Genomic DNA, 27,046 nt, shown 5'->3' with positions numbered 1-27,046 from the left:
ATGATCATGACAAAGATAGGGTTTCAGTTTGGGGTGGAACCCAGACCCGTCGTGTTTCTGACCCTTTAAACTCCCCCGACAAATCTGTTCATGGGTTGGGGGCCAGTGGGCTTGTTATACTCATCCCCACAACATTGCACAGCTAATTTGTGGGTGTGTCTTGGGGCAATTCCAGGCCGCCATGGAAATGTTACCTTTTCTGGGCCTTGAGCAAGCCCCCCTACCCCCCAAAAAAAAGCTGAATATGAAGGTCATGAATCACAGAGGGATTAATTAAGTTTACAAAGTTGCCCCCAAGGGGAATGTAAAAAAAAAAAAAAAAAAATGGTGAAAACAGCAGACAAATTGGGCATGGAGGGCTACTGCCTCCTCCCAGCCCCAGCCTAAATTGACCGCCCCCCCACCTCGCTCCAACTGGGTAGGCCACCAGGTGCCCCTTCACTGCCCGACCACACACACATGATAGCAGGGTGGTGGGCTCATCAAAGCAACTGATTACCTTTCCTTCCGCTCATGCCACCGTCACCCACAGGAGGGGAGTAGCGGTAAGCTCTTGGGTAGCAGCTGCAATTCTGCTGAGCAGCATGTTGGAAGGAGAGGGTCCAATAGTAGGCATCTCTCCTTTGTTAAGGCCCCTTTACCGTATCAATGAAACCTTGTGACTCATGAAGAATTCTTTCTGAAATGTAAAAACATAATTGGGGCCCTTATGCCCCCTTTTAAGTGATCCTCTTCCTTTGATGCTGAATTTTGCTTTCGGGCAGCAGAGGGCTCCACCTTGCTGGTACGATTCTTGCCAGGAACCCAACCTGCATAAATAATCAGCCAGATCAGGATCACAGCAGGTTTGGTGCAGCAGTCTCTCCCTGACCCTCTTCCAATGAGAGGAGAAAAATACAGTTCAAAAAGTTTTGTTATCATGATTAGCTATTTTAAAGGGGTATATGTTTGGCCTTGAGGCTTCTTCTGCATTGTAAACCAGTCTTTTTTACATTGAGAAACATGATTATATTCATTGTGCATGTTTATAATTAGATGTAATGTTTCCACTAGTGTTGTATTCATTCTTCCTCCATAGTACAGTGACCATGTCCCTTTAATGCCAATTGACTGGATTGAATTTACCTTTTTTTAAGGACCATAGATTTCAGAAGTTTCTTGCATCAGCAATAGCAAGAACCCGTACCCCCTTTCCATTAAACATTGTTACTAATCAGCACTTTCATAGGATTATTTATTTCCATGAAAATGACGTAACTGAACAAGTCTTTACAAGATCTGGAACATGGCTGTTAAGAACACAAACCTGTACAGCAAAATCTCTATTTAGGTTGGAGCAGGATGCAAATTAGAAACCTTTAAAATGAGTACTGTGGGAAATCTCCACACACTGTGATCAGGATGTGATTGGTGCCATTTTTAAACAAATAAGGATGTTTCTTTAGGCATGAAATGGATGGAACATAACAGTGTTTGCTTTGACCAATTAACAATGATTTTCAAGAGTTTAAATGCTTTTTCAGCGGATCCTGAAATAGTGATTGAGCATCTACGCAGCATTTTAATTGATAAGTATTCTGGGCTGGAAAACAATTGCGTTTTTAGTACTTTGTAGGTTAGAGATTTAGTTTTGAGATCTTGTTGAAAGCTTACACTGTATTCTTGCAGTCTGGTGTCAGTGGCATGCATGTGGACATTGCTCTGTATTTATAAAGCCACTTGCATTCGTCACTGTTAAAGGTAGCATTGTACGCTACACTTTTTCATTTGACGTGCAATAGTGTGGAATTTTCAGGCACTGCTGAATAATACTAACATCAGTGACAACATATATTTCTAAAGTGCTACATTGATGTATTGTAAAACAACACAATCTGCTACATCAGGTGTCTCAGCCTCACTGTTGTGTGGACTTTTCTGTGCTGTACTAGATTCCACATTACACACAGAAAAGAAAAGCTGACCTTGTGAATTGTATGAAAGAGTTGATGTGGCCATTTTCCCGCTTTTTTTGTTACAATGACCAGATTGTTTATTTCTTTTCCATAGTCATGGTGGACAATTGGGAAGCTGAACTGCCTGCATTGTGGGGCCCGTCTGGGGGATTTTAACTTTGTCAGCAGTGCCAAATGCCCCTGTGGGCAGACAGTGACTGTACACATCTGTAAGAGTCGTACTGACTATGAAGCATCACGTTTAATCAGAATCACTGAGTCTGCAAAGGTGAAACCCCTGCAAAAAGTGCAATATATGCACAAGTTAGAAACTGTGGAGAACATGGAGCATGGGACCGAAAACCGCATGTCCTGCTACAGGCATAAAGAATTTTTACACCATTCGAGAAAGATGGATCGTGAAAGAATAACTGATGCACTTTGCCTGGAGGCAAGATCACGCAGTAAAGGAATGGTAGAAGTTGACAGCAATGAATTTAACTTCAAAGCAGCTTATCCGCAGCCATGCTCTTCTGCTTCACAGCCAGTGAGAGCCAGATGTGCAGTGAAAGGTTTTCATAAAAAGTCTCTCAGTCTGGATTTTAACAGCACAAACTCAAAGGATGTATCTGTTAGTTTTTCTGGCATTCATGGATTGTGTCCACGATCTTCACCTTGTGGAATTATAATGCATCATATAGAGGAGATTGCTGGTCCTAGAGGGTTTCCATTGGTAGAAGAAGCTAATCTGCAGCTACCTGCATGTGAAGATTCCAACAGTTCTGCCTTTCAGAGTCAGTACAGTCGAGAGTCTGATCTTATCTCATGTCCTCAGTCGTTCAGTAATGGTCTCATAGAAGAAGCGCAAGAAGATTTAGATCCTGGGCCATCTGTGCCAAGACATTGCAGGAGCAAAGTTGCCAATGTTTCTGCCATTGTTAGAGGTTGGTCACCTGACTCGAGTACTGAAGCAAGTGACATAGAAGCGTGGGATAAAGGACGTGATGCAGGTACAAGCAATCCTTGTAATGATTCAGTGCCATGCGTTCCCTTATTCTCCACTCTAGGTGAAAGAACACTGAGTAAAAGACAGAGAAACAAACTTAAGAGTTTGAAAAGAAAACAACGGAGACGAGAGCGATGGCATCACAACAAGTTGAAGGAGCAGAAACAGGTGAGTGCTTGAAAGCCTGAATCATCCTACATTCAGCCAAGTAACGCTAACGTCAGGCAGAGTAGTAGGAAAATAATTTATCTCAGCAAAAAAAATTAATATTTGAAGACCACCACCTGAAACATAATTTCCATTTAAATTATGAAAAGAAAAATGAAACTATTCCTGAAAAGCAAAAGCTGTATTTTGATGTCATTAGACATTTTTATAGTGTATTTAATATTCTTTGCAATTTTTGAAATGAATGCCTGCTTTTTTTATAGAAAATAATATTGTAAAAGTGCTCTGTAATTTTTACTGCTGAATATTAAGAGGATACTGGAGGCTGTGGGATATACAAGGCTGGAAGTTCCAGTTGGGGGTAGCTAGAACTCTGATGTTATTGTGGCAGCGCGGGAAGGGGGATGTGGACAAAATGCTTTGGGAGTGTCTTGGGGCATTCCTGGACTATCCTGGGAATTCCGCACAGTTTGCCTCTGATAGGCCTAGTGGAAGCTGGGTCAACTAAAGGCAGGAGTGGATCCTGTTGTGGAGCTTAAGACGATACAAAGAAAACCGTAAAACTGAGGCTTAAACTATTTATAAGAGAAGCCTGCAGTGAAGGGAAGAATATCTTCATACAGTGGATTAAAGACTAAATGCTGTTTTCTTTGAAAGTTAGTATTGCAGTGAGTACATGGTCTTTAATATAGGATTTAAATGCTAGAATGCGTATTAGAGATAAGTTAGATAGGGAATGGTAGGATTTTGACCCAGCAACGATAAAGAAACAGTAATATATGTCTAAGCTAGAGTGTTGTGTGTGATGGAGTGGCGCTTCGAGCTGATGGTGTTCCCGTTATATTACTGCTCTTATCGTTCTTGGTGCTAATAGGTGCTGGCGAAACAAGCTTGGTGAGTTGCTGCAGTGCATCTTGTAGATAGTATGTACTGCAGCCACAGTGTGCAGATGGTGGATACTGAGTTCAATGGCACGGGTGCCGAGAAAGTGAACTGCTTTGTCGTGGATGATGTTGAGCTTTTTCAGCGTTGCTGCAGCTGTACTAACCAGGCAAACACTCCTGATTTAAGTCTTGTATGGAAGAGTCAGGAGGTGAACCACTTACCACAAAGTACCTCTGACCTGCTCTTGCAGCCATGATATTGATATGACTGGTCTATTTAAGCTTCTGGTCAATGGTGACCCCATGGATGTTGATGGTGGGGTGGGGGGCCTTGGTAATAGTGATGCCATTAAAGGTTAGGGGGATGTGGTTGGGGTTTCTGTAGTTGGAGCTGGTCAGTACCTGTTACTTGCGTGGCATGAAGATTTTGCTCTAGACCCTTTAGCACATAAGTATATAACACAGTAACAATACTGATATATAACACAGTAACAATACTGGTATATAACACAGTAACAATACTGATATATAACACAGTAACAATACTGATATATAACACAGTAACAATACTGATATATAACACAGTAACAATACTGGTATATAACACAGTAACAATACTGGTATATAACACAGTAACAATACTGATATATAACACAGTAACAATACTGGTATATAACACAGTAACAATACTGGTATATAACACAGTAACAATACTGATATATAACACAGTAACAATACTGATATATAACACAGTAACAATACTGATATATAACACAGTAACAATACTGATATATAACACAGTAACAATACTGGTATATAACACAGTAACAATACTGGTATATAACACAGTAACAATACTGATATATAACACAGTAACAATACTGATATATAACACAGTAACAATACTGATATATAACACAGTAACAATACTGGTATATAACACAGTAACAATACTGGTATATAACACAGTAACAATACTGGTATATAACACAGTAACAATACTGATATATAACACAGTAACAATACTGGTATATAACACAGTAACAATACTGATATGTTAGTATGGCTCTATTATTGTAACCATAAAATATAATCATATTACAATTGAAACTGTTATTAAAAACTGTACCGTAGGCTCGCTTACATTGTCTCTCTTTCTCTCATTTCTTCTGTTTGTCTGCAAACTTCCCATTTAATTTACCAAAACATCATCCATTATTTGAGTTCAGACCACGTCATTTAAAATTGGCTTTCTGATTCGATAACAATGAGTTTTGCAGTCTGTTTTTTCATCTAATCGTAAGAAATGTTTGTTTAATCTGATTTAATCAGCAGTGACAGGTCAAACTTCTCACATCTTAGGCTGATCACAAGACATCTCAACTGCTTAGTTAGGGGAATTCATCAAAACATGTTTTTGTTGGCGGGGTTATTAATATAAATGTTTTATCTTGAAATGATCTAAAATGAAATTGAAAATGTAAAATGTAAAATTTGGCACCATGCTGTAGTGATAGGATATGCATTGTTTGATCTCCATTGTTAAAACATCACGGGTCAAATGCCGCTAACAAGACGACTGGGAATCATATGTATATCACTCCCTTACCAGCCTCACTGGTGTCAATAAACACCTGCCTTGTGTTGAGTAGTATATTGATTAGAGTTCTTAAAATGTGACTTTCAGATTAGCTTTTCCAGATTAAATATGCTTTGAAACTCCTGGGGAAAAAGACTAGGGGGTAAAATTTCCGCTTTGGGCGCAGTCGGCGATCCAGACGCAAATTGCGCCCAAATACGCGTCCGTTTTGAGAAGTGTTTTTTTCTCAAGTTTCCACTCGAACTCATTTGCGTATCGGCGAATGCAAAATCGGCAATGAACCAGCGCAATCGGGCAGCGTTTTAAAACATAATTTAAAAAAAAATGGCTTTATAAAATATTCCTTCGTATATTTAAGTGTGATAACTTGGTGCAGTTTAATTAATACAGCTGAAAATGGGTTTATCACAAAAAATAAGCATTTTAATCATGCTGTCAATCCATCACCTGTGAGTAACCTGATTTTAAATTACTGGAAATGACTTTAAAAAAATATACAGAACCATTCGCTAGTAAGATTGGGGTACAGTAGTCAGTTTCTTTGTAAATTAAAAAAAATACATTTAAAAGCTTTTAAAAGTGTCTATTAGTGTCCTTGTGCCTAAAAGAGCCATCTTAATTTTTAAAGCCTCCTCAAAGGCCCACAAATGAATGCAATTAGCGGAAACGCCGAATGGTGATTAATTCATCCTAGGGGTGTGCACAGTTTTGTGGGCGGGGCCAGCTTCTAGTGCAATGTTTTTTTTAAACCAGTGCAAAAAATCGTGGACTCTGCGCTTAAAATTCCGCAATCTTTTGCGTGGTTTTTTCGCTAATTTTGGGCAAATTGCCCCGAAAAAAACCAGTGCAACCATAAGAGCATAAGAATTAGGAGTAGGCCATACAGCCCCTCGAGCCTGCTCCGCCATTCAATAAGATCATGGCTGATCTTCGATCTCAACTCCACTTTCCTGCCCTAACCCCACATTCCTTAATTCCCCATGAGCATCCACAGCACTTTGGGGCAGAGAATTCCAAAAGATTCACAACCCTCTGAGTGAAGAAATTCCTCCTCATCTCAGTCTTAAATGGACGGCCCCTTATCCTGAGACTATGCCCCAAGTTCTAGATTCTCCAGCCAGGGGAAACGATCTCTCAGCATTTACCCTGTCAATCCCCCTCAGAGTCTTATATATTTCAATGAGATCACCCCTCATTCTTTGAAACTCCAGAGAGTATAGGCCCAATATACTTAACCTCTCCTCTTAGGACAACCCTCTCATTCCAGGGATCAATCTAGTGAACCTTCGTTGCACCACTTCTAAGGCAAGTATGTCCTTCCTCAGATAAGGAGACCAGAACTGTGCACAGTACTCCAGGCGTGGTCTCACCAAGACCCTGTACAATTGTAGCAAGACTTCCTTACTCTTATACTCCAACCCTCTATCTAGCAATAAAGGCCAACATGCCATTTGCCTTCCTAATTGCTTGCTGTACCTGCAGGCTAACTCTGTGTTTCCTGTACGAGGACACCCAAATCTCTCTGAACACCAACATTTAATAGTTTCTCACCATTTAAAAAATATTCTGTTTTTCTATTCTTCCGACCAAAGTGAATAACCTCACATTATACTCCATCTGCCACCTTTATTGCCACTCACTTAACCTGTCTGTATCTCTTTGCAGGCTCTTTGCATCCTCCTCACATCTTACTTTTCCACCTAGCTTTGTATCATCAGCAAACTTGGATACATTACACTCGGTCCCTTCATCTAAGTTATTAATACAGATTGTAAATAGCTGAGGCCCAAGCACTTATCTTTGCGGCACCCCACTAGTTACAGCCTGCCAACCAGCAAAAGACCCATTTATCCCTATTCTCTGTTTTCTGTCTGTTAACCAATCCTTTATCCACGCTAATACCTTACCCCCAACCCCTTAATTGCTTAACAACCTTTTATGTGGCACCTTATCGAATGCCTTTTGGAAATTCAAATATACTACATCCACTGGTTCCCCTTTATCTACCCTGCTAGTTACATCCTCAAAAAACTCTATATAAATTTGTCAAACATGATTTACCTTTCATAAAACCATAATAACTCTGCCTAATCTAATTTTCTAAGTACCCTGTTACCACTTCCTTAATAATGTATTCCAGCATTTTCCCGATGACTGATATCAGGCTAACTGGCCTGTAGTTCCTGGTTTTCTCTCTCCCTCCTTTCTTGAATATCGGGGTTACATTTGCAACCTTCCAATCTGCTGGGACTGTTCCTGAATCTGGGGAATTTTGGAAGATCACAACCAATGCATCCCCTATCCCTGCAGCTACCTCTTTTAGAACCCTAGGATGTAGGCCATCAGGTCCAGGGGATTTGTTGGCTTTTAGTCCCTTTAGTTTCTCAAGTACTTTTTCTCTACTGATATTAATTACTTTAAGTTCCTCGCTCTCATTAGACCCTTGGTTCCCCACTATTTTTGGTATACATTTTTTTTTCTTCTACTGTGAAGACAGATACAAAATATTTGTTTAAAGCCTCTGCCATTTCCTTTTTCCCCAATATAATTTCTCCTGTCTCGGCCTCTAAGGGACCAACGCTTTCTTTTGCTACTCTCTTCCTTTTAACTGAGTGGAAACTCTGCCCTCAAATATCAGTTTAAAAAATTAAAAACTTTATTCCCCGTGTAGAGTCTTACCATCTCGGAACTTTCCCATATTATGGGATTTAGCAAGTATCTCACTCAATGAGATGCTACAATTAGCCCAGAGTCACTGGGTTAGGTAGAGAAGATCGGCCATTGTTTCCGCTCCTGATTATATATTGAACCTTGCTAGAAGGCACATGTGTTGACAATGGAAGATCGGGCTCAGATGCCACGTGCCCTGGAGTTGAAAAGTCTGCCAACACTCATTTCCCAAGCTCGTACATCAAGAATGTCCAGTTAGACAAGGTAGCGAACAACACTTGTGGAACTATACCTTCAGGAAGAAAAGGGGATGGGAGAAAATTGGCAGATAAAGGACAGTAAAAATCTCAAATTTCAATTAATCCTGGTTAATTGAAACTGCTTTACCTGGCCTTGTATAAATCTGTATAATAATGAACTCATTGTAGTAATGGCACTTATGAGCTATTACATATTATCTCATATTAATGGGAGTTTGCTTAACTTCTAATGTGTATTGCAGCAAAAAGTAAACCATCCCACAAAAAAGTACATTCTCTAAATATGTGGTAAGTTTAAGAAAGCCAGGCTCTAATTGCGTGTTGATCCCTGCAGTGCTGTATACCATTTTTGTACCATGCTCTGAAAAGCTGCAGAAATACAAGTTTCTATTAAGGAACAACATGCTGAGAGTCTGCCCACGCGCACCATTTGATTATATATCGTTGAACTTATAATACTTGTAAATATAATGATAGCCAAATTAATGTGGAATTCTGTAAGAAAAGATTAAAGGAAACCGATTAAATGCTGGAAATCTGAGACAAAAACAGACCCTGTTAGAATGCACATGCAACCAGCATATGAAAGAGAAGAGAAATACAAGTTAGAATTTTGCTTTCAACCCCTCCTGTTCATAGCATAATCTGTGACTGTAAAAAATGCACTTCTGCACAGAAAAAATACGATCCTGCAGAATAAAAGAAATATTGGTCATGTTTTGTTTCTGTGCTCTGAAACTTGTACGTATACAGACTGTAATCTATGTGGCTAGTGCAACTATATATCCTGGAGGTTGAATGCAGATAAAAACATCGGGTTAATTTTTATCTTTTGTACTCCTAGTGCAAAGGAGCGCTTATTGGAAATTGGGGCACGTGCTATATTTGCATTCTCATGATTATCTGTCCATTACTTTTAATAGATAGAAAATTGTGAGGCGTGTAAATTGGGAGCACGCCTAAATTCATAATATGCGCTGCTGGTGCATGGAGCTCTGTGTTGGAAGTGCTAAAGATGACTTTGAATATAATTCAGTAAGTTGTCTCTACAGCTAAAGGCCTGGGGAGTATGACCAAATGAAGCGTTTTTCCTAGTCTTAATTTCTTTTTATCAACCAGGCTTTTAGAAAAGAAGTTGGTTGCTATTCCTGATAATGTACTCTGTTCATATATTGGAAACATAGAATGTCATTTCATAGTGGTAAAAAGTTGTCAGGCAATATTTGTGCTATTTTATGATAAACTTTTTAAAATTAAATTCATCCATATGATTTGCATCAGCATCTTTTGTAGTTGTCAGAACAGCCTTGAGCTCACTCTTGGCCATTGTCTTGAACTAGATACTGCCTCCACATGAAGCCTTCTTTGCAGTTTCCCTTGTTTGGATTTCAGTTTTGTGTTCCTGCAGTATAGCCATTTTTATTTCTCCAGAAATTATGTTTAAGTGACTGCCAAAAGAGAGAAACTGCCTTAGCAGAGCAGAGTAGTCCAGCACTCTAGCACTTAAGTGGACTGCCCAACAACAAAGGGTGCCTATCTGACAACTCTAGACCGCCTAGATTTTTAAATGTTTGAGTAATAATAAGTGATATTTTGAAGATGAAGTGCCCATGTTTTGTGTTCCATCTCCCTTGTGAAATTCCTTTTATCTTTAAGTATCTTAAACTGTAATAATGAAATTTCCCCCCAGCCCCCATATGTTGGACTCCTAGTAATCTGGTGCGAACGCTTGTTAATGTGACCTCACAGCAGTGATGCATCTATCTATTTCCCAGTGGTGCGAAGTAGTTTGTGGTGTGTTCCTCGTCCCACTCAAACCATTAGGAAACTCCCATTGAATGGCATTTGCTGCTACTTCAAAAATGGTGGCATACATACAAAAGAAGGACCCAAACTGAGAGATTACTTGTATGCAAACACGTAAAATAACAGGGTGCATGAAGATGAATTTTATGTAATTCACAGACATTGTGGTATCAGCTAAGCTCCTGCAGTCTAAACTTTGTACAGTACTTGGTGAAGCAAGCAGTGGGGCCTATCTACCAGCAGAGGGCACTGGATCTCATTTGAGTTTTTATGTATTATAATAATAGTGGATCTTCTGCAGCATATTTCATGGGGGAAATGTTAATGAAAACATTAGCACACTCTGAAAATTGAGTTTGTTGGAAAAACTTAACTTATTTGTCCCTTTGTACCTTTTTGTCTGCTTTGTTTGATGTTTTTCTTTTACCACTTCCATTGAGGTTTTCTGTTTTATTCATCCTTTGCTTTAGTAACCTTGTCCTAAATCTTTTGCTTTGGATTATTCTCTTTCTGTCTCACTTTATTTTGTGATGGAATATTATTATTTTTAAATGTGGTAAACTCTTTCACTGCCTATCGAGTGTGATCTGATGTTACGGAGGCAGCACCACGAGCTTTAGAGGGAGTTTAATGTTATCTACAGTTCTCCACAGATTTGGAGTCCATGGTGCTGGTGCTGGTAGTGATGGCAGCAGAGTTGTTGTGGTTAACTGTGATGGGTGCAGGAATTAAAATTATTGTTTGGTTACGTAGGGCTGGAGCTGGCATGGATGGGACAAAAATTAATAGAATGGAAATCCTGTGGGATCCACTAACCTCCCTGTCTGAATTTCTGCTATGCACTCTCAACACGCAAGTTTGTAAAAACTACTCAAGTGCTGGCTTCAAACCAACAACAGTACTGTGAGGCCAGGATTGGGTCGAGACCAAACCAAAGGCCTGCCTCAACCCAGACAGGCCAAGGACATGTTGGGTCATAATGGGCAAGAGCAGTTTGGGACAGAGCAATTTGGATCAGACTAGACTCATTCAGATAGGTAGGGCTCCAACTAGACAGAAAGAGGCCACAGCAGGAGCATAGACAGCGGTCCCAGAACCAAACACACAGCACCAGTCCTGGCAACTATTTGGGGAAAAGGGATGGAATTTTGACAGGATCTGGGCAGATTTATGCTAATTTTGTTTACATTTTTACCTGTTTGTTATGTTATAAATTTTAATATTTGCCTGTATGTAATCAACTGACTGATTGAAAAAAATGGTGGTTAAAAAAAGTTTAGAAAAAATATTTTGAGCAATTTGATTGGTTCAGTTTTTTTTATTGGTAGATTTCTTCACTTTGCATAACTACAGAGTTCTGATTTGTTACTGCTTTATGAAATTTTAGCAAATCAGCTGAAAGTATGGTACAGACTTTTGAAGTGTGACTGATGGGAAGTACATGCAAATGTACCATTTTTAGAATAATGAGTGGATCTCCTGTGCTGTTGCTCATGGTGAGTTTTACAACAATAGGGATGTTACGCGATCTGGTGCACATCATGTTATCAGAGCCACTGATTTACCGTGACTCGACACTCATTGTGCTTTTATTTTGGAATTTTTTTTCTGCGATTCTGTCAGTTTTCCATGAAAATTGTGGCCTTGATTGTTAATCACAGAATCTACAGTGCAGATAGAGGCCTTTTCGGCCCATCACGCCTGCACCGACACATATCCCACCCTATCCCCGTAACCCCACGTATTTAATCCCCTAACACTAAGGGTCAATTTATCATAGCCAAATCAACCTAACCTGCACATCTTTGGACTGTGGGAGGAAACCGGAGCACCCGGAGGAAACCCACGCAGACACAGGGAGAATGTGCAAACTCCACACAGACAGTCGCCCGAGGCCAGATTTGAACCCGGGTCCCTGGCGCTGTGAGGCAACAGTGCTAACCACTATGCCACCGTGCCCCCCTTTATATCCGTTTAGCCATGTACAGTACTTGATTTTCATTTCATACCTTTATGAAACCACAGGATATACTAACAAGATAAAATCAGACAATGCTGGAAATACTCAGCCGGTCAGGCAACATCTGTAGAGAGAGAAACAGAGTTAACGTTTCAGGCCGATGACCCTTCGTCAGATACTAACAAGATGTTAGGCAAGATATACCAGGGATAGGAGTGAGAAAGGGTCCAGGAAGCAGTATAAGGTGATGGGTTTGGGCTAGTCTGTTCCAGTTGGGGACGCTGGGGTTGGAAATGGAGAGGAGTGCACCTCTCGAATGAAATAATTTGAAATTAAGTTTTAAGAGTTCCACCCAGAGAAAGTGAAACAAATGTTTTGTGATTCCTTCCTGGAAAGTTGATTTGTTTTTTTCCTCACTTGTTAAGAACATAAGAAATAGGAGCAGGAGTAGGCCAATCGGCCCCTCGAGCCTGATTCAATAAGATCATGGCTGATCTGATCCTAACCGCCAATCTACTATCACAGAACCATCTCCTGAATCTAACAGAATTAGACACACGAAATAGGAGCAGGATCAGGCTATACGGCCCCTGGGCCCGCTCCGCTACCCACAGGGCGATGAACGATCCGAACCTAGACTCATGTCCAAATTCCTGCCCGCTCCCCATAACCCTTTATTCCCTTTACTTCTAGGAAACTGTCTATTTCTGTTTTAAATTTATGTAATGATGTAGCTTCTACAGCTTTTTGGGGCAGCATATTCCATGGACCTACCACCCTCTGAGTGAAGTAGTTCCTCCTCATCTCACCCATAGTCAGGTAAATAAATGGATATCACAGCTGTATAAACATCTGTTCTCTGTTTTGGATTCTCAGTGCAAACATAGGTGCTGTAATTATCCCCTCTGTCTCTCTCCCTCTCTATCTATCTTATTTTAACCAGTCTCTGTGTCGCGCTCTCTCAGGTTAAAAAAAAAGTACAGGAAAAAAGCTTTCCTGTTATACCTTACCACAAAAAAGGTACGATAAATTGCACACTCCTGGCCATGACTCCCCGTCCATTAATTTTAATGGATGGAAAACCACAGGCTGGAGGTGTGCAATTTCCCCGTTTGCACTTGTGCCTCGGAGGTTTAAAATTTGCCCTTAAATGATTGCACAACGACAACATTGATTCAAGACCGGAGCCACTGATAATGCTGAAAATGGGGGCGAGAACCTGAGGATGCAAAAGGTGGCTGCAGAAAGGTTGGGGGAGGCTGATGAGCTGAAACACAGTGGAAGGGTGGTGCCTCATGGTCTGAAAGTAGCACTGTCAGACCTGGCACACACACCCAGCGCTGTCAGGCCCATGCCATCTCCCTCGCTTCCCTTCACTGGTGACGGACACCAGGAATGCACCAGTGAACTAAACCCTATATTGTCCACCTGCTAAGCCTCAGGTTCCGCTTCGACAATACTGCCAAAATCCAGCTTCCTGCTCCACGGTGATGCCAGGCTAAAGGTTTTGCCCCAGGCTGCCAAATGCCAGAGGCCCTACCGTAGTGCTAACAAACTCTAGGATCCTCACCCCAGTTCTGCCAAACCCAGGACCATCTGAGATGCTGTTAATCCTCACCATCTCTCTCCAGTACTGCTAAATACCAGATATTTACCTCCTACTGATACATCATGCATACCATCTTTTGCTCCCCCCAACATCAAGGAGGTGTGTCAAGAGAGTTCCTAGGCTTCCTGGGAAATTGCTTTCTTGATGCCCTCATCAAGACCTCCGAGACTTGGCCTGAGTCTCTTTTGAGGGCTCAAAATCTTTACTAGATCCGGAGAGCATTGATTACCTTCTTTAGCAGCAGAGTGGCTCACATGGAAGCAGAAGACTTGCAGGGATTTTTTTTCTCCAGCCCATTTCGGGCCTCACAGACATCAAGCAGAACAGCAAGGCGCATTCTGTCTTACACGGGTGGATCAGGTCAGACCAGGGCAGATGTTGCTGATGCACCCTTGCAAGGACTGGCAGCCTGTCTCAGATATGCAAATAACCCTGTCGATGGAATCTGGAACAGTACCCATGGATTGGAGGGTAGCTAATGTTACCCCACTATTCAAAAAAGGTGGTAGAGAGAAAACGGGGAATTACAGACCGGTAAGCCTGACATCGGTGGTGGGGAAAATGCTAGAGTCCATTATAAAAGATGTAATAGCAGAGCACTTGGAAAACAGTGAGAGGATTGGACAAAGTCAACATGGATTTACCAAAGGTAAATCGTGCTTGACTAATCTACTGGAATTTTTTGAGGATGTAACTGGTAAAATAGATAAGGGAGAACCAGTGGATGTGGTGTATTTGGACTTTCAAAAGGCTTTCGATAAGGTCCCGCATAAGAGATTAGCGTGTAAAATTAAGGCACATGGGATTGGGGGCAAGGTATTGACTTGGATAAAGAACTGGTTGGCAGACAGAAAGCAAAGAGTTGGAATAAACGGGTCTTTTTCCGAGTGGCAGGCAGTGACTAGTGGGGTACCGCAGGGATCGGTCCTTGGACCCCAGCTATTCACAATATATATTAATGATCTAAACAAGGGAACTAGATGTAATATCTCCAAGTTTGCAGACGACACAAAGCTGGGTGGGCGTGTGTGCTGTGAGGAGGATGCCGAGAAACTCCAGGATGATTTGGACAGGTTGGGTGATTGGGCAGAAACATGGCAAATGCGCTACAATGTGGATAAATGTGAGGTTATCCACTTTGGTGTCAAAAACAAAAAGGCAGATTATTATCTGAATGGCAATAGAAGGGGAAGTGCAAACAGACCTGGGTGTCCTTGTGCACCAGTCGCTGAAGGTAAGCATGCAGGTGCAGCAGGTGGTTAAGAAGGCAAATGGTATGTTGGCCTTCATAGCAAGAGGGTTCGAGTACAGGAACAAGGATGTCTTGCTGCAGTTGTACAGGGCCTTGGTGAGACCGCATCTTGAGTATTGTGTGCAGTTTTGGTCGCCTTATCTGAGGAAGGACGTTCTTGAGATGGAAGGAGTGCAGCGAAGATTCACCAGGCTGATACCTGGGATGGCAGGAATGACGTATGAGGAGAGATTGGGTCGATTGGGCTTATACTCGCTGGAGTTTAGAAGAATGAGAGGGGATCTCATTGAAACTTATAAAATTCTGTCAGGCCTGGACAGACTAGATGCAGGAAGGATGTTTCTGATGGCCGGGGAGTCCAGAACCAGGGGTCATAGTCTAAGGATAAGGGGTAAGCCATTTAGGACTGAAATGAGGAGGAATTTCTTCACCCAGAAAGTGGTGAATATGTGGAATTCTCTGCCACAGAAGGCGGTGGAGGCCAGTTCATTAAATATATTCAAGAAGGAGTTGGATATATTTCTTAAGGCTAAAGGGATCAAGGGATATGGGGAGAAGGCAGGGACAGGGTACTGAATTTGGATGATCAGCCATGATCTCATTGAATGGCAGAGCAGGCTCGAAGGGCCGAATGGCCTACTCCTGCTCCTATCTTCTATGTTTCTAATTTCCATCGGCAGCGAGTTCCAGGTCATCACCACTCGCTGTGTAAAAAAAGTTTTTCCTCACATCCCCCCCCGTATCTCTTGCTCAAAACCTTAATTCTGTGTCCCCTAGTCCTTATGCCATCAACTAATGGGAACAGCCTTACCCCGTCATCATCTTGTACACCTCTATCAAATCACCCCTAAACCTCCTTTGCTCTAATGAAAACAAATCCAGCTTCTCCAACCTGTCCTTGTAGCTAAGATCCCCCATCCCTGGGACCATTCTGGTAAATCTCCCCTGTACCCTTTCAAGGGTCTTCACATCCTTCCTAAAGTTTGGTGACTAGAACTGGACACAATACAGGAAACTTTGTGATATCCGGCACCGACGGGACCGGCGTGTTGCCGCTCTATCAAAACTGCCGGACATACAAAGTTAATGTTGAAGCATACGGAGGTTTTCATCTCCGTATCTGACAACAAACACTGTTGCTTAGCAACAGCTTCTAAAGAGTCGGCTGCAGCTGCAAGCGTCTCTAGCTGAAGCTGTTGCTATAGTTACAGACCTTGCAGTGCCTCACTGGGGGGGGGGGGGGAAAAAGAACGAGAACTAAATAAACTTATAGAAAACGGCTCCTGATTTTTGGCGTTAGATCGAGTATTCCAGACATACAACCTCCGGATAAACCAAAGTTTCCTGTATTCCAGTTATGGCCTAACCAGCGCTTTATAAAGGTTCAGCATAACTTCTCTACTTTTGTACTCAATACCTCTATTTATGAAGCCCAAGATCCCATATGCTTTGCTAACCACTCTCTCAATATGTCCTTTCATCTTCAGGGACCTATGCACATGAATTCCCAGGTCCCTCTGTCCCTGCACACTCTTTAAAACTGTACCATTAAGTGTATATTGCCTCTCCCTGTTCCTTCTGTCTCCCACTTCTCTCTATTAAATTCCATCTGCAACTTGTCTGCCCATTCTGCTAGCCTTTCTATGTCCTGTTGCAGTCGATTGGCGTCATCCTCACTGTTTGCCACCCCCCCCAAGTTTGGTGTCATCAGCAAATTTAGAAATTCTACTCTGTATTCCAATATCCAGGTCCTTTTTATATATCAAAAAAAGCAGTGGTCCCAGCACTGACCCTTGAGGAACAACACTGTCTACTATCCCCCAGTCTGAAAAGCAGCCATTTACCACAACTCGCTGTTTTCTGTCCTTAAGCCAATTCCTTACCCAAGCTGCCACAGACCCACCTATTCCATGAGCCTCAATTTTGTTAACCAGCCTTCTATGTGGTACTTTGTCAAACGCCTTCCTAAAATCCATGTAGACAACATCCAATGCATTCCCTTCATTAATCATCCCTGTTGACTCTCCTTAATTAGCTTAAATCTCTCCAAGTGCCCATTAATTTTTTTCCTTGATTATTGTTTCTAAAACTTTACCAACCACTGATGTTAAACTGACCGGCCTGTAGTTATTAGGATTGTCCTTGCACCCTTTCTTGAACAATGATGTCATATTTGCCACTTTCCAATCCTCGGGCCTCACCCGCTACGAGGGAAGATTGGCAAACGATGGCAAGCCCTTCCGCTATCTCCTCCCCCAATTCCCTTAGCACCAGGTGACTTATCCACTCTAAGCACACCCATACCAATAGGTCAAGTGGAGCAAGTGTCAGTAGGTGAACAATTAGGGAACAGTGATCATTGTATCATAGGTTTGGGCTATGGAAAAGGACAGGGCGCAATCGGGAGTAAAAATGATTGACTGGGGGAGGGCCAATTTCAGTGGGATGGGAACGGATCTGGCCCAGGTAAATTGGAATTAAAGATTGGCAGGCAAAACTGTAATGGAAAAATGGGCTGCCTTTAAAGAGGAAATAGTTTGGGTACAGTCGAGATACATTCCCATGAGGAGGAAAGGTAGGGCAACTAAACTTAGAGCTCTCTGGATGACGAAAGAGATAGAGTAAAACGAAGCAGAAAAAAGAGCGCGTATGACAGATGTCAGGTTGAGAATACATCTGAGAATCAGGCTAAATATAGAAAGTTCAGAGGAGACATGAAAAAGAAAATAAGAGGGGCAAAGAGAGGGTATGAGAATAGAATGGCAGCTAACATAAAAGGTAATCCAAAAGTTTTCTACAGGCATATAAATGGGTAGTAAGAGGAGAGGTGGGGCTGATTAGGGATCAAAAAGGAGACCTCGCATGGAGGCAGAGGACATGGCTGAGGTGCTAAATGAGTATTTTGCATCTGTCTTCATCAAGGAAGAAGGTGCTGCCATAGCCATAGTGAAGGAGGAGGTAGAGGAGATACTGGATGGGATAAAAATTGATAAAGTAGAGGTAATGGAAAGTCTGGCTGTATTTAAAGTAGGTAAGATGCATCCTAGGACACTGAGGGAAGTGAAGGAAGAAATCGCGGAGGTACTGCCCATAATTTTCCAATCCTCCTTAGAAACGGGGTTGATGCGGGGTTGGTGCCAGAGGATTGAAGAATTGCAAATGTTACACCCTTGTTCAAAAAAGGGTGTAAAAATAAACCCAGCAACTATAGGCCAGTCAGTTTAACCTTGGTAGTGGGGAAGCTTTTAGAAACAATAATCATGGACAAAGTTAACAGCCACTTTTACAAGTGTGGATTAATTAAGGAAAGCCAGCACGGATTTGTTAAAGGCAAATCGTATTTAACCAACTTGATTGAGTTTTTTGATGAGGTAACAGAGAGGGTTGATGAGGGCAATGTGGTTGACATGTACATGGATTTCCAAAAGGCATTTGACAAGGTGCCACATAATAGGTTTGCCAGCAAAGTTGAAGCTCCTGGAATAAAAGGGACAGTGGCAGCATGGATACGAAATTGACTAAGTGACAGGAAACAGAGAGTAATGGTGAACGGTTGTTTTTTGGACTGGAGGAAGGTACACAGTGGTGTTCCCCAGGGGTCAGTTCTAGGACCACTGCTTTTCTTGATATGTTAATGACTTGGATGTAGGTGTACTGGGCACAATTTCAAAATTTGCAGATGACACAAAACGTGGAAGTATAGTGAGCAGTGAGGAGGAGAGTGATAGACTTCAAGAAGACATAGACAGGCTGGTGGAATGGGCTGGCATGTGGCAGATGAAATTTAACACGGAAAAGTGCGAAGTGATACATTTTGATAGAAAGAATGAAGAGAGGAAATATAAACTAAAGGGTACAATCCTAAAGGGGGTGCACGTAAAGAGAGACCTGGGGGTATATGTGCACAAATCGTTGAAGGTGGCAGGGCAGGTTGAGAAAGCAGTTAAAAAAGCTTATGGGCTTCATGAATTGAGGTATAGAGTACAACAATGTGAAAATTATGATGAACCTTTATAAAACACTGGTTCCGCCTCAATTGGAATATTGTGTCCAATTCTGGGCACCGCACTTTAGGAAGGATTTGAAGGCCTTAGAGAGGGTGCAGAAAAGATTTACGAGAATGATTCCAGGGATGAGGGACTTCAATTGCGTGGATAGACTGGTGAAGCTGGGGTTGTTCTCCTTAGAGCAGAGAAGGTTGAAAGGAGATTTGATAGAGGTGCTCAAAATCATGAGGGGTCTAGACAGAGTAGATAGAGAGAAACTGTTCCCATTGGCAGAAGGGTCGAGAACCAGAGGACACAGATTTAAAGTGATTGGCAGAAGAACCAAAGGCGACATGAGGAAAAACATTTTTACACAGCGAATGGTTAAGATCTGGAATGCACTGCCTGAAAGGGTGGTGGAGGCAGACTCAATCACAGCTTTCAAAAGGGAGTTGGATAAGTACCTGACGGAAAAAAATTTGCAGGGCTACTGGAAAGGGCAGGGGCGTGGGACTAGCTGAAGTGCTCTTGCAGAGAGCCAGCATGGGCTCGACGGGCTAAATGGCTGCCTTCCGTACTGCAACCATTCTGATTCTATGATTTTAACCTCAAAAAATGGGAAAATGCTTCAGCAGTAACAAATGGCTCAGCAAGCCAGGGAAGGGGCACCCAGGGTCTCGCATGCAGCACTCCAGCTGTGCAGGGTATCAACACTGCAAGAGAGGTCCTCTACCCACCAGGGCCCTCCAGAAAAAACGATGTGGGACTACATCACCGATGCCATCACTGCAAGCAGTGTTGTCCCCACCTCCTGACTCCAGTGCCCAAAGAAGCTTCATGACCTCAGACCTCTGGTCAAGGTCAGTGAATGCATCTTCAAAAGCCATCTCCTACCAACTGCACTGCGAGTCTTACGCACTGCTCAATGCAGCGCCTCGTCAGTCTGCTTGCTCGCTGGGTTTACCTGGCGAGCTTAGGACTCAGCGCAAAGGTCCAAGTTCACCATGGTGAAGTTAAGTCAGCGTGATATCACCTCTCCCTCATTTTAATTTGCAGGGTGATGGATCTTACTGGCAGCGCTGCTGGGCCTGGGAAAATGGAGGACGGCGTGTGACCCGCCACCAGCTGACGAAAGAGCGGTGGCTGTCCTTATTTTTTTTGCTATTTTTTTGCCGGTAACGGGTTGTAAAAAGCCCCTGAATTTTAAGCCCTTAGTTAATTGTGGTAAATTCATTTTAGAATTGCATTTCATTCATAGAATGATACAGCTCAGAAGGAGACCATTCAGCCATTATGTCCATGCCTCCTCTCTACAGCTATCCAATTAATCCCACTCCCCTGCTTTTTCCCCATAGCCCTGTATTTTCTTTTTCTTCAAGTATTTATCCAATTCTCTTTTGGAAGTTACTATTTAATCTGCTTCCACCACCCTTTCAGGCAGTGCATTCCAGGTCACAACAACCGCTGTGTTTAAAAATAAAAATGTTCCCTCATGACACCTCTGGTTCTTTAGCCAATCACCTTAAACCTGTGTCCTCTGGTTGCTGACCCTTCTATCACTAGAAATAGTTTCTCTTTATTTACTCTATCAAAACTGTTCATGATTTTGAACACCTCTATCAAATCTCCTCTTCACCTTCTCTGCTATAAGACGAACAACCCCAGCTTCTCCAATATAAAATATAAAAATACATCATGGTTTTGGAGGAAACTAATTTATTTGCTTTGTACATATTATTCATGGACCAGGTAAATTCTGATCCATGTTATAAGTTGCTGAAACTGGGTCTTTAGACAAGGTCAGTGTGCAACAAAATATATTTCAGGTACCGTCCCCACCACTTAAAACATCCACGTTTAAAACAGGCGGTCGCTTATTTTGGCCAAAAAAGGATAACCTTTATCCATTTGCAATAATGCCAATTTCAAAGTTGCTGCTTATCGCGTCTTAAGTGCTCCGTTTATTTTGGGCAGAGGCAGCTGTGCTTACTCACTAGTTCACACTGCGTTGAGGTGCACTGAATGCAAGAATCAAGACCTGGTTCGATAAGACGAATTACCTTCAAATTAAGAGGCTATTCCACAAATAACCTTGCAATCCTCCTTTGATCTTATTGCCAAGAATAGGGATGATCTCCCAGAGCTACCAAATAGTATTTATTTAGTAGACAGTTTGGCTAAAACATAACCTCAGACAAGATGAAAATCCTGGTTCCAAGAGCTGAAAAACCTATCAATGGAAGAGAAATGGAACAAGTGGATGAACTCAAATCTAGGCTGAGCAATTTCAGAAGGTGGTGCAAGATGCATTGATGAACTTAAAAGAAGATTCTCCTTAGCTGCTGCCAACTGATAACTGGGAAAGCAAGGAGAAACTCTGCAAACCAAACTCAAATTAGAAGAAAGTCACAGTGCTACCCCGTTATACTGGCTATTGCGTATAGCGGGCATATCGCATTCGCACCAACGTGCCCGCTATAAACGGTGGGACTGTATCTTGTTAACTGTTGACTATCATTGAACGTGTCTTTTTATTGCAGTCCCACTGCCCTGCTTTCTCTTTTCTCCCCCCCCCCCCCCGCTTCAAATATTTATTTAAATTCCCTTAAATGATGCAATGGTCTCTGTCTCAACCATCTGCTGTGGCAATGCATTTCATGCTCCACCACGCCTCTGTGTAAAGACATTTCTCCAAACCCCTCTCCTTACTCACTCCTGGGGAGAATTTTAAATTCCTCTGTCTGCTATTTTAAAGGAAGCACGAATCACTTACTGCCCTAACCAGATATATCATCACTCGACAAGCATCTGGATAATGGTTTACCAGTGGTTGAAATATCTAGGAAAGATTTGCATCAGAAAGTTAATTCATTCTACAATAAAGACCGTAAATCCAAAAAAGTCAAATTCTGTTTTTACTACATGGGATTCCATGATTTTTAGCATGTTTTGCAGATTGTAGTTCAATATTTTGTCCATTTTTCCAAAGACAAAGTGGTTGCAATTTCTTGTAATCAGGGCCGCTAGTTTAAATTGACTGAATAAGTCACATTCCATTAGATAATTAAATTATTAACGATTATCCAGGTACTTCCCTCTTCCCACTCCTTTCCGTTCTTTGATTCTGGCCTCCTGTGCATCCCCCCCCCCCCCCCCTTCTGCTGCTCCTCCATTGGTGGAAGAGCTTTCATCCTTGGCCGTAATCTCTGGTTCTCCCTCCCAAAACATCATCTGTAGGTTTTAAAAGTTTCCTTAAAAACCTGTGTTTTCAACCATATCTTCAGTTATCTCTTCTAACTTGACTGTTGCTGCTCACTGTCCATACTTTCCTATATGAAGCACCTTGCACTGTTTTATTACATTAAAAAAGCTGTAAAAATGCTTTGCTGTTGTGAACTTGGTTTAATCTTTGCAGGCCTCCTTGGCTTTGCTGCAATTACAAGGTGAGAAAAAAGCTGGCAGAGAACATGGGCTCTTAATTTTTAGTATAGAATGTAACAACATTAATAAGAAAAGGCATATACTCCAGCAGAAATATTTTGGGCCTTGAAATTGCTCTGTGGGACATTAGCATAAAAGTGCTTAATAAGTTTGTCTGAAATTCCTATCTGCTATTTTAAAGGATAGGACTAATCTGTTCCTTAAACAAATTTGAATATTTTTAGAGGATGTTGAAGACAATCATTATTCTGTACAACTGATTTTTAAAAGGAGGTAACTGATGGTTAAGCTCCATCTTCAAGACGGATTTTGTGTTTATCAAAGTTGACAGGCTCCACTGTACAATTACTTAGCAGTAATGGATCAGCCTTGATATAGAACTCCCAGTGTCTTATAGGTCAGCACTCAATTCTAGGTAATGTTTCTTGCAACTTAACAGGAATCGTAAGGCAAGAAACTACTGTTAACGATATTAGCTGACGAATGCTTAGCACGTTGATATGACATTCAACTGTTCGCTATTTTAATAGAATCATTAACCTGTGAATAAAATAATGGAGAGAGGAATGTCATATGAACGCATTCCAACATACAAATAATGACTGATGGGTAAATACCACCTGACCCATCGAACCTGCCCCATACAATTGCAATACCTTGTGTATCACAACATATACACTCCACCCCAACCAAAACCTTGTGATCTCCTGGGAGAGGCTAAAAAAACTCAGGCCAATTTGGGGGGGGGAAAAATCTGGGAAAGTCCTCTCCGACCCATCTAGGCAATCGAAACTGGTCCAGGAGATCACTCTGGCCCTGAATTCCTTGCAGTACCTACCACCTTCTGTAAGAGGTGATCTCCGCCCCAGCCAGAAACAAGTCCAGCTCTTGTTTGAAGGAATTCAGTGAATCCCGTATCCATCGCAAGCGATGGCAGCCTGTTCCAGAGGTCCACTATTCTCTTGGGGGGGGGGGGGGGGGAAACACCTCCTGACATCTAACCTAGATCTAGCCATATACAACTTAAATTTGTGACCCCCCTGATCCTCCCTAACCTATTTCATTGAAACAAACTGTCAGCTGGAACAAAATCTATTCCCTTCATTATCTGATAAACCTCAATCAGATCACCTCTAAGTCTACGCTTCTCTAAATGTAGAGTCCCAACTCTTTTAGCCTATCTTGATAATTAAGATGCTTTAGACTGGGAATTAGTCTAGTGGCCCTCCTCTGTACCCTTTCCAAAGCCTCAATATCACCCACTATGTGAGGAGAGCAAAATTGGACACAGTATTTCTAGTGCGGCCTGACTAAGGTCTTGTACATGGACAAAACAGTATGCCTCGCCTTGTACACAATTGTCCTGTGGATACACCCCAACACCCTATTTGCTCTCGCTATCGCTTCATGGCATTGTTAATGTACCTTTAAGGATGTATGCACTAGAATGCCCAAATCTCTTTCTGTCTCCACCTTCTTTAATACCTTTCCCTGAAGGGTGTATGAATGATGAGCATTTTCCCTGCCCACATGCATAACACTGCACTTATCCAAGTTATACATGATTTTGCAGTCATTAGCCCAATCTCCCAACACATTAAGATGTGCCTGAAGAAGATGAGCATCATCTACAGTTGTAACACTTGCACAAATCTTGGTATCATCTGCAAATTTGCAGATTGTGCCCCAACACCTACATCCAGATCGTTACTAAAAATGGTAAAGAGCAACGATCCCAACACTGATCCTTGCGGGACACCACTGGTGACCGGTCTCCAAACAGATCCAAATCCATCTATGACTTTTTTTTACTACGTTCTGCCAGCCAGTTCTCAACCCAGCTCAATATATTACCACTAATACCAGCGGTACCATATCAAAAGCTTTTTGGAAGTCTAAGTAGACAATATCTACTGGACTTCCCTCATCCACCAACTTTGTAACTTCTTCAAAAAATACAATTAGATTTGTAAGACATGAACTTTTTATGAAGCCATGTTGGGTGTCCCAAATATGTCCCTCTCTATCCAAGCATTCATATATTGCATCTGTAATGATTCATTCAAACATCTTGCCTATTACTGATAAACTAATGGGCCTGTAGTTACCCGGATCTGGCTTGTCACCTTTCTTAAAGATGGGGACTATATTGGCCTCCTTCCAGTCTATAGGAACCATTCCAGAGTGCAGTGAGCTATTAAAAATACAGGCTAGGGGCTCGCACAGTACATGCCTCATCTCCCTGAGGACCCTTGGGTGGATATCATCTGGCCCAGTTACTTGCAAGTTCTTAATTCTTGCTAAAACAATATGTTCATCTGTTAATATTACTAGCTTTGTTAGTAACAATGGGCCAAAATTTGTGATCTAGGCATACCTCTGGTGTACGCCTCTGACCCAAAAAATTAATACGATATATATTAATGCCTTAAACTTGGGTGTACAGAGCATAATTTCAAAATTTGCAGATGACACAAAACTTGGAAGTATAGTGAACAGTGAAGAGGATAGTGATAGACTTCAAGAAGACATAGACAGGCTGGTGGAATGGACGGACACGTGGCAGATGAAATTTAACACAGAAAAGTGTGAAGTGATGCATTTTGGTAGGAAGAATAAGGAGAAGCAATATAAACTAAAGGGTACAATCGTAAAGGGGGTGCATGAACAGAGAGTCCTGGGTGTATACGTGCACAAATCATTGAAGGTGGCAGGGTAGGTTGAGAAAACAATAAAAAAAAAAAAGCATACAGAATCCTGGGCTTCATAAATAGAGGTATAGAGTACAAAAGCAAGGAAGTTATGATGAACCTTTATAAAACACTGGTTTAGCCTCAACTGGAGTATTGTGTCCAATTCAGGACACCACACTTTAGGAAGGGTGTGAAGGCCTTAGAGAGGGTGCAGAAAAGATTTACAAGAATGGTTCCAGGGATGAGGGACTTCAGTTACGTGGATAGACTGGAGAAGCTGGGGTTGTTCTCCTTAGAGCAGAGAAGATTGACAGGAGATTTGATAGAGGTGTTCAAAAGCATGAGGGGTCTAGACAGTCGATAGAGAGAAACTGTTCCCATTGGTGGAAGGGTCGAGAACCAGAGGATACAGATTTAAGATGATTGGCAGAAGAGCCAAAGATGACATGAGGAAAATATTTTTTATGCAGCGCGTGGTTAGGATCTGAAATGCACTGCCTGAAAGGGTGGTGGAGACAGATTCAATTGTGGCTTTCAAAAGGGAATTGAATATGTACCTGAAGGCAAAATATTTGAAGGGCTACGAGGAAAGGGCGGGGGAGTGGAACTAGCTGAAGTGCTCTTGCAGAGAGCCGGCACCATTCTATGACCTACCTGCTGACTCCCGGGCTTCTGAGTCTTCGGTTCCTGGGCCTGCAGACGTACGCCTGTATAAAGGCCTATGGATGCTTCCGAATCGCCTGCGTCCCTGAGATCACTTCGGCTGGTCCTCCAATCAGAAAGGAGGATTCCTCATAAGCTAATGGCGATTCCATTTACAAACGGAATCTCCATAAGCTTATGAGGAATCTCCGAATAAATAAATAATTTACACAACTGAAATAAAAATAAATGTTCCCATTTTCAAAATTAAAAGTCCCTTTAATGAAGCATTTAAAATAAAAATGTAATTTTTTGAAAAATAATTTTAAACATTTTAATCCGGGCCAAAATTTACATAAACTAATTTTAAGTTTTTGTGTTTTTTTTTTATTTAAAAATTTTAAATTTAACATTTAACCCTTACGCTGGTAAAAGTAGGGTTTCATGGACATTTGCATAACCCAACACTGCGCCAGCGATTTTGGGTCGCAGGCAGACGATCTGTTGAGGAAAAATTTAACATCGCCAGTTCCGCATTTTCACGCATGTGCAGCACATGCGGAAACCCGGAACTTGCAGGGCCTTTTACAAGGCTTGCGACGCCATCACAGAGACCGCGATTTCAGCGCCATTATTAAATTCTAATACTTGAGCATCACCTTCAATGGTGAAGACCGATGCAAAGTACTCATTTAATATTTCCGCCATACCCAGTGAGTCATTTGTAACCTGTCCTTGAACACCCTTCAATGGCCCAATACAGTCTTTGATAGTTCTCTGACTCTTCACATAACTGAAAAAGCTTTCCCCATTACTTCCACAGTTGTCTACGATCCCTTTTACCATTAGCCTTTTTGCTGATTGAATAGCAGCCTTTGTTTTCTTTAGTTCCTTATACTCAACGCTGTTTAGTTGAGTATTAAATGTCTTTAATCTATAGAAACATTTCTGTTTACATCTTTGTCTTTCTTACCACATTTCCTTCTTTTTGACGTTGGGTATTTGTTTGCCACATTTTTTATCTTGTTCTTATTATGTCCGTGTGTAATTGAGACACGGACTGCAGGAGTTGGTTATAACAGGTCTTTACTGAGTGGAGTCAAACTGGAACTAACTATGCAAAGTTACTACACAG

At 41.7% G+C, this 27,046-nt stretch overlaps 1 protein-coding gene across 2 annotated transcripts in view; it reads left to right on the top strand.

The window, feature by feature from the left end:
• The window catches only part of rnf180a (ring finger protein 180a), a 259,793-nt gene that overhangs the window by 44,246 nt on the left and 188,501 nt on the right, over positions 1-27,046 (top strand). For both annotated transcript variants that reach the window (XM_085971336.1, XM_085971341.1), the window contains exon 4: positions 2,050-3,108. In XM_085971336.1, the coding sequence (XP_085827462.1) occupies positions 2,050-3,108 (1,059 nt within the window). The remainder of the gene's footprint in view (positions 1-2,049; positions 3,109-27,046) is intronic.

The sequence above is a fragment of the Somniosus microcephalus genome, chromosome 2 (genome assembly GCF_052327205.1).
Source record: "Somniosus microcephalus isolate GS21.2 chromosome 2, FLI_Smic_1.0, whole genome shotgun sequence".
In the NCBI taxonomy this organism is placed as follows: domain Eukaryota; kingdom Metazoa; phylum Chordata; class Chondrichthyes; order Squaliformes; family Somniosidae; genus Somniosus; species Somniosus microcephalus.
Note: the sequence above shows the minus strand (reverse complement) of the source record. Positions and strands in the feature narration are given on the sequence as shown.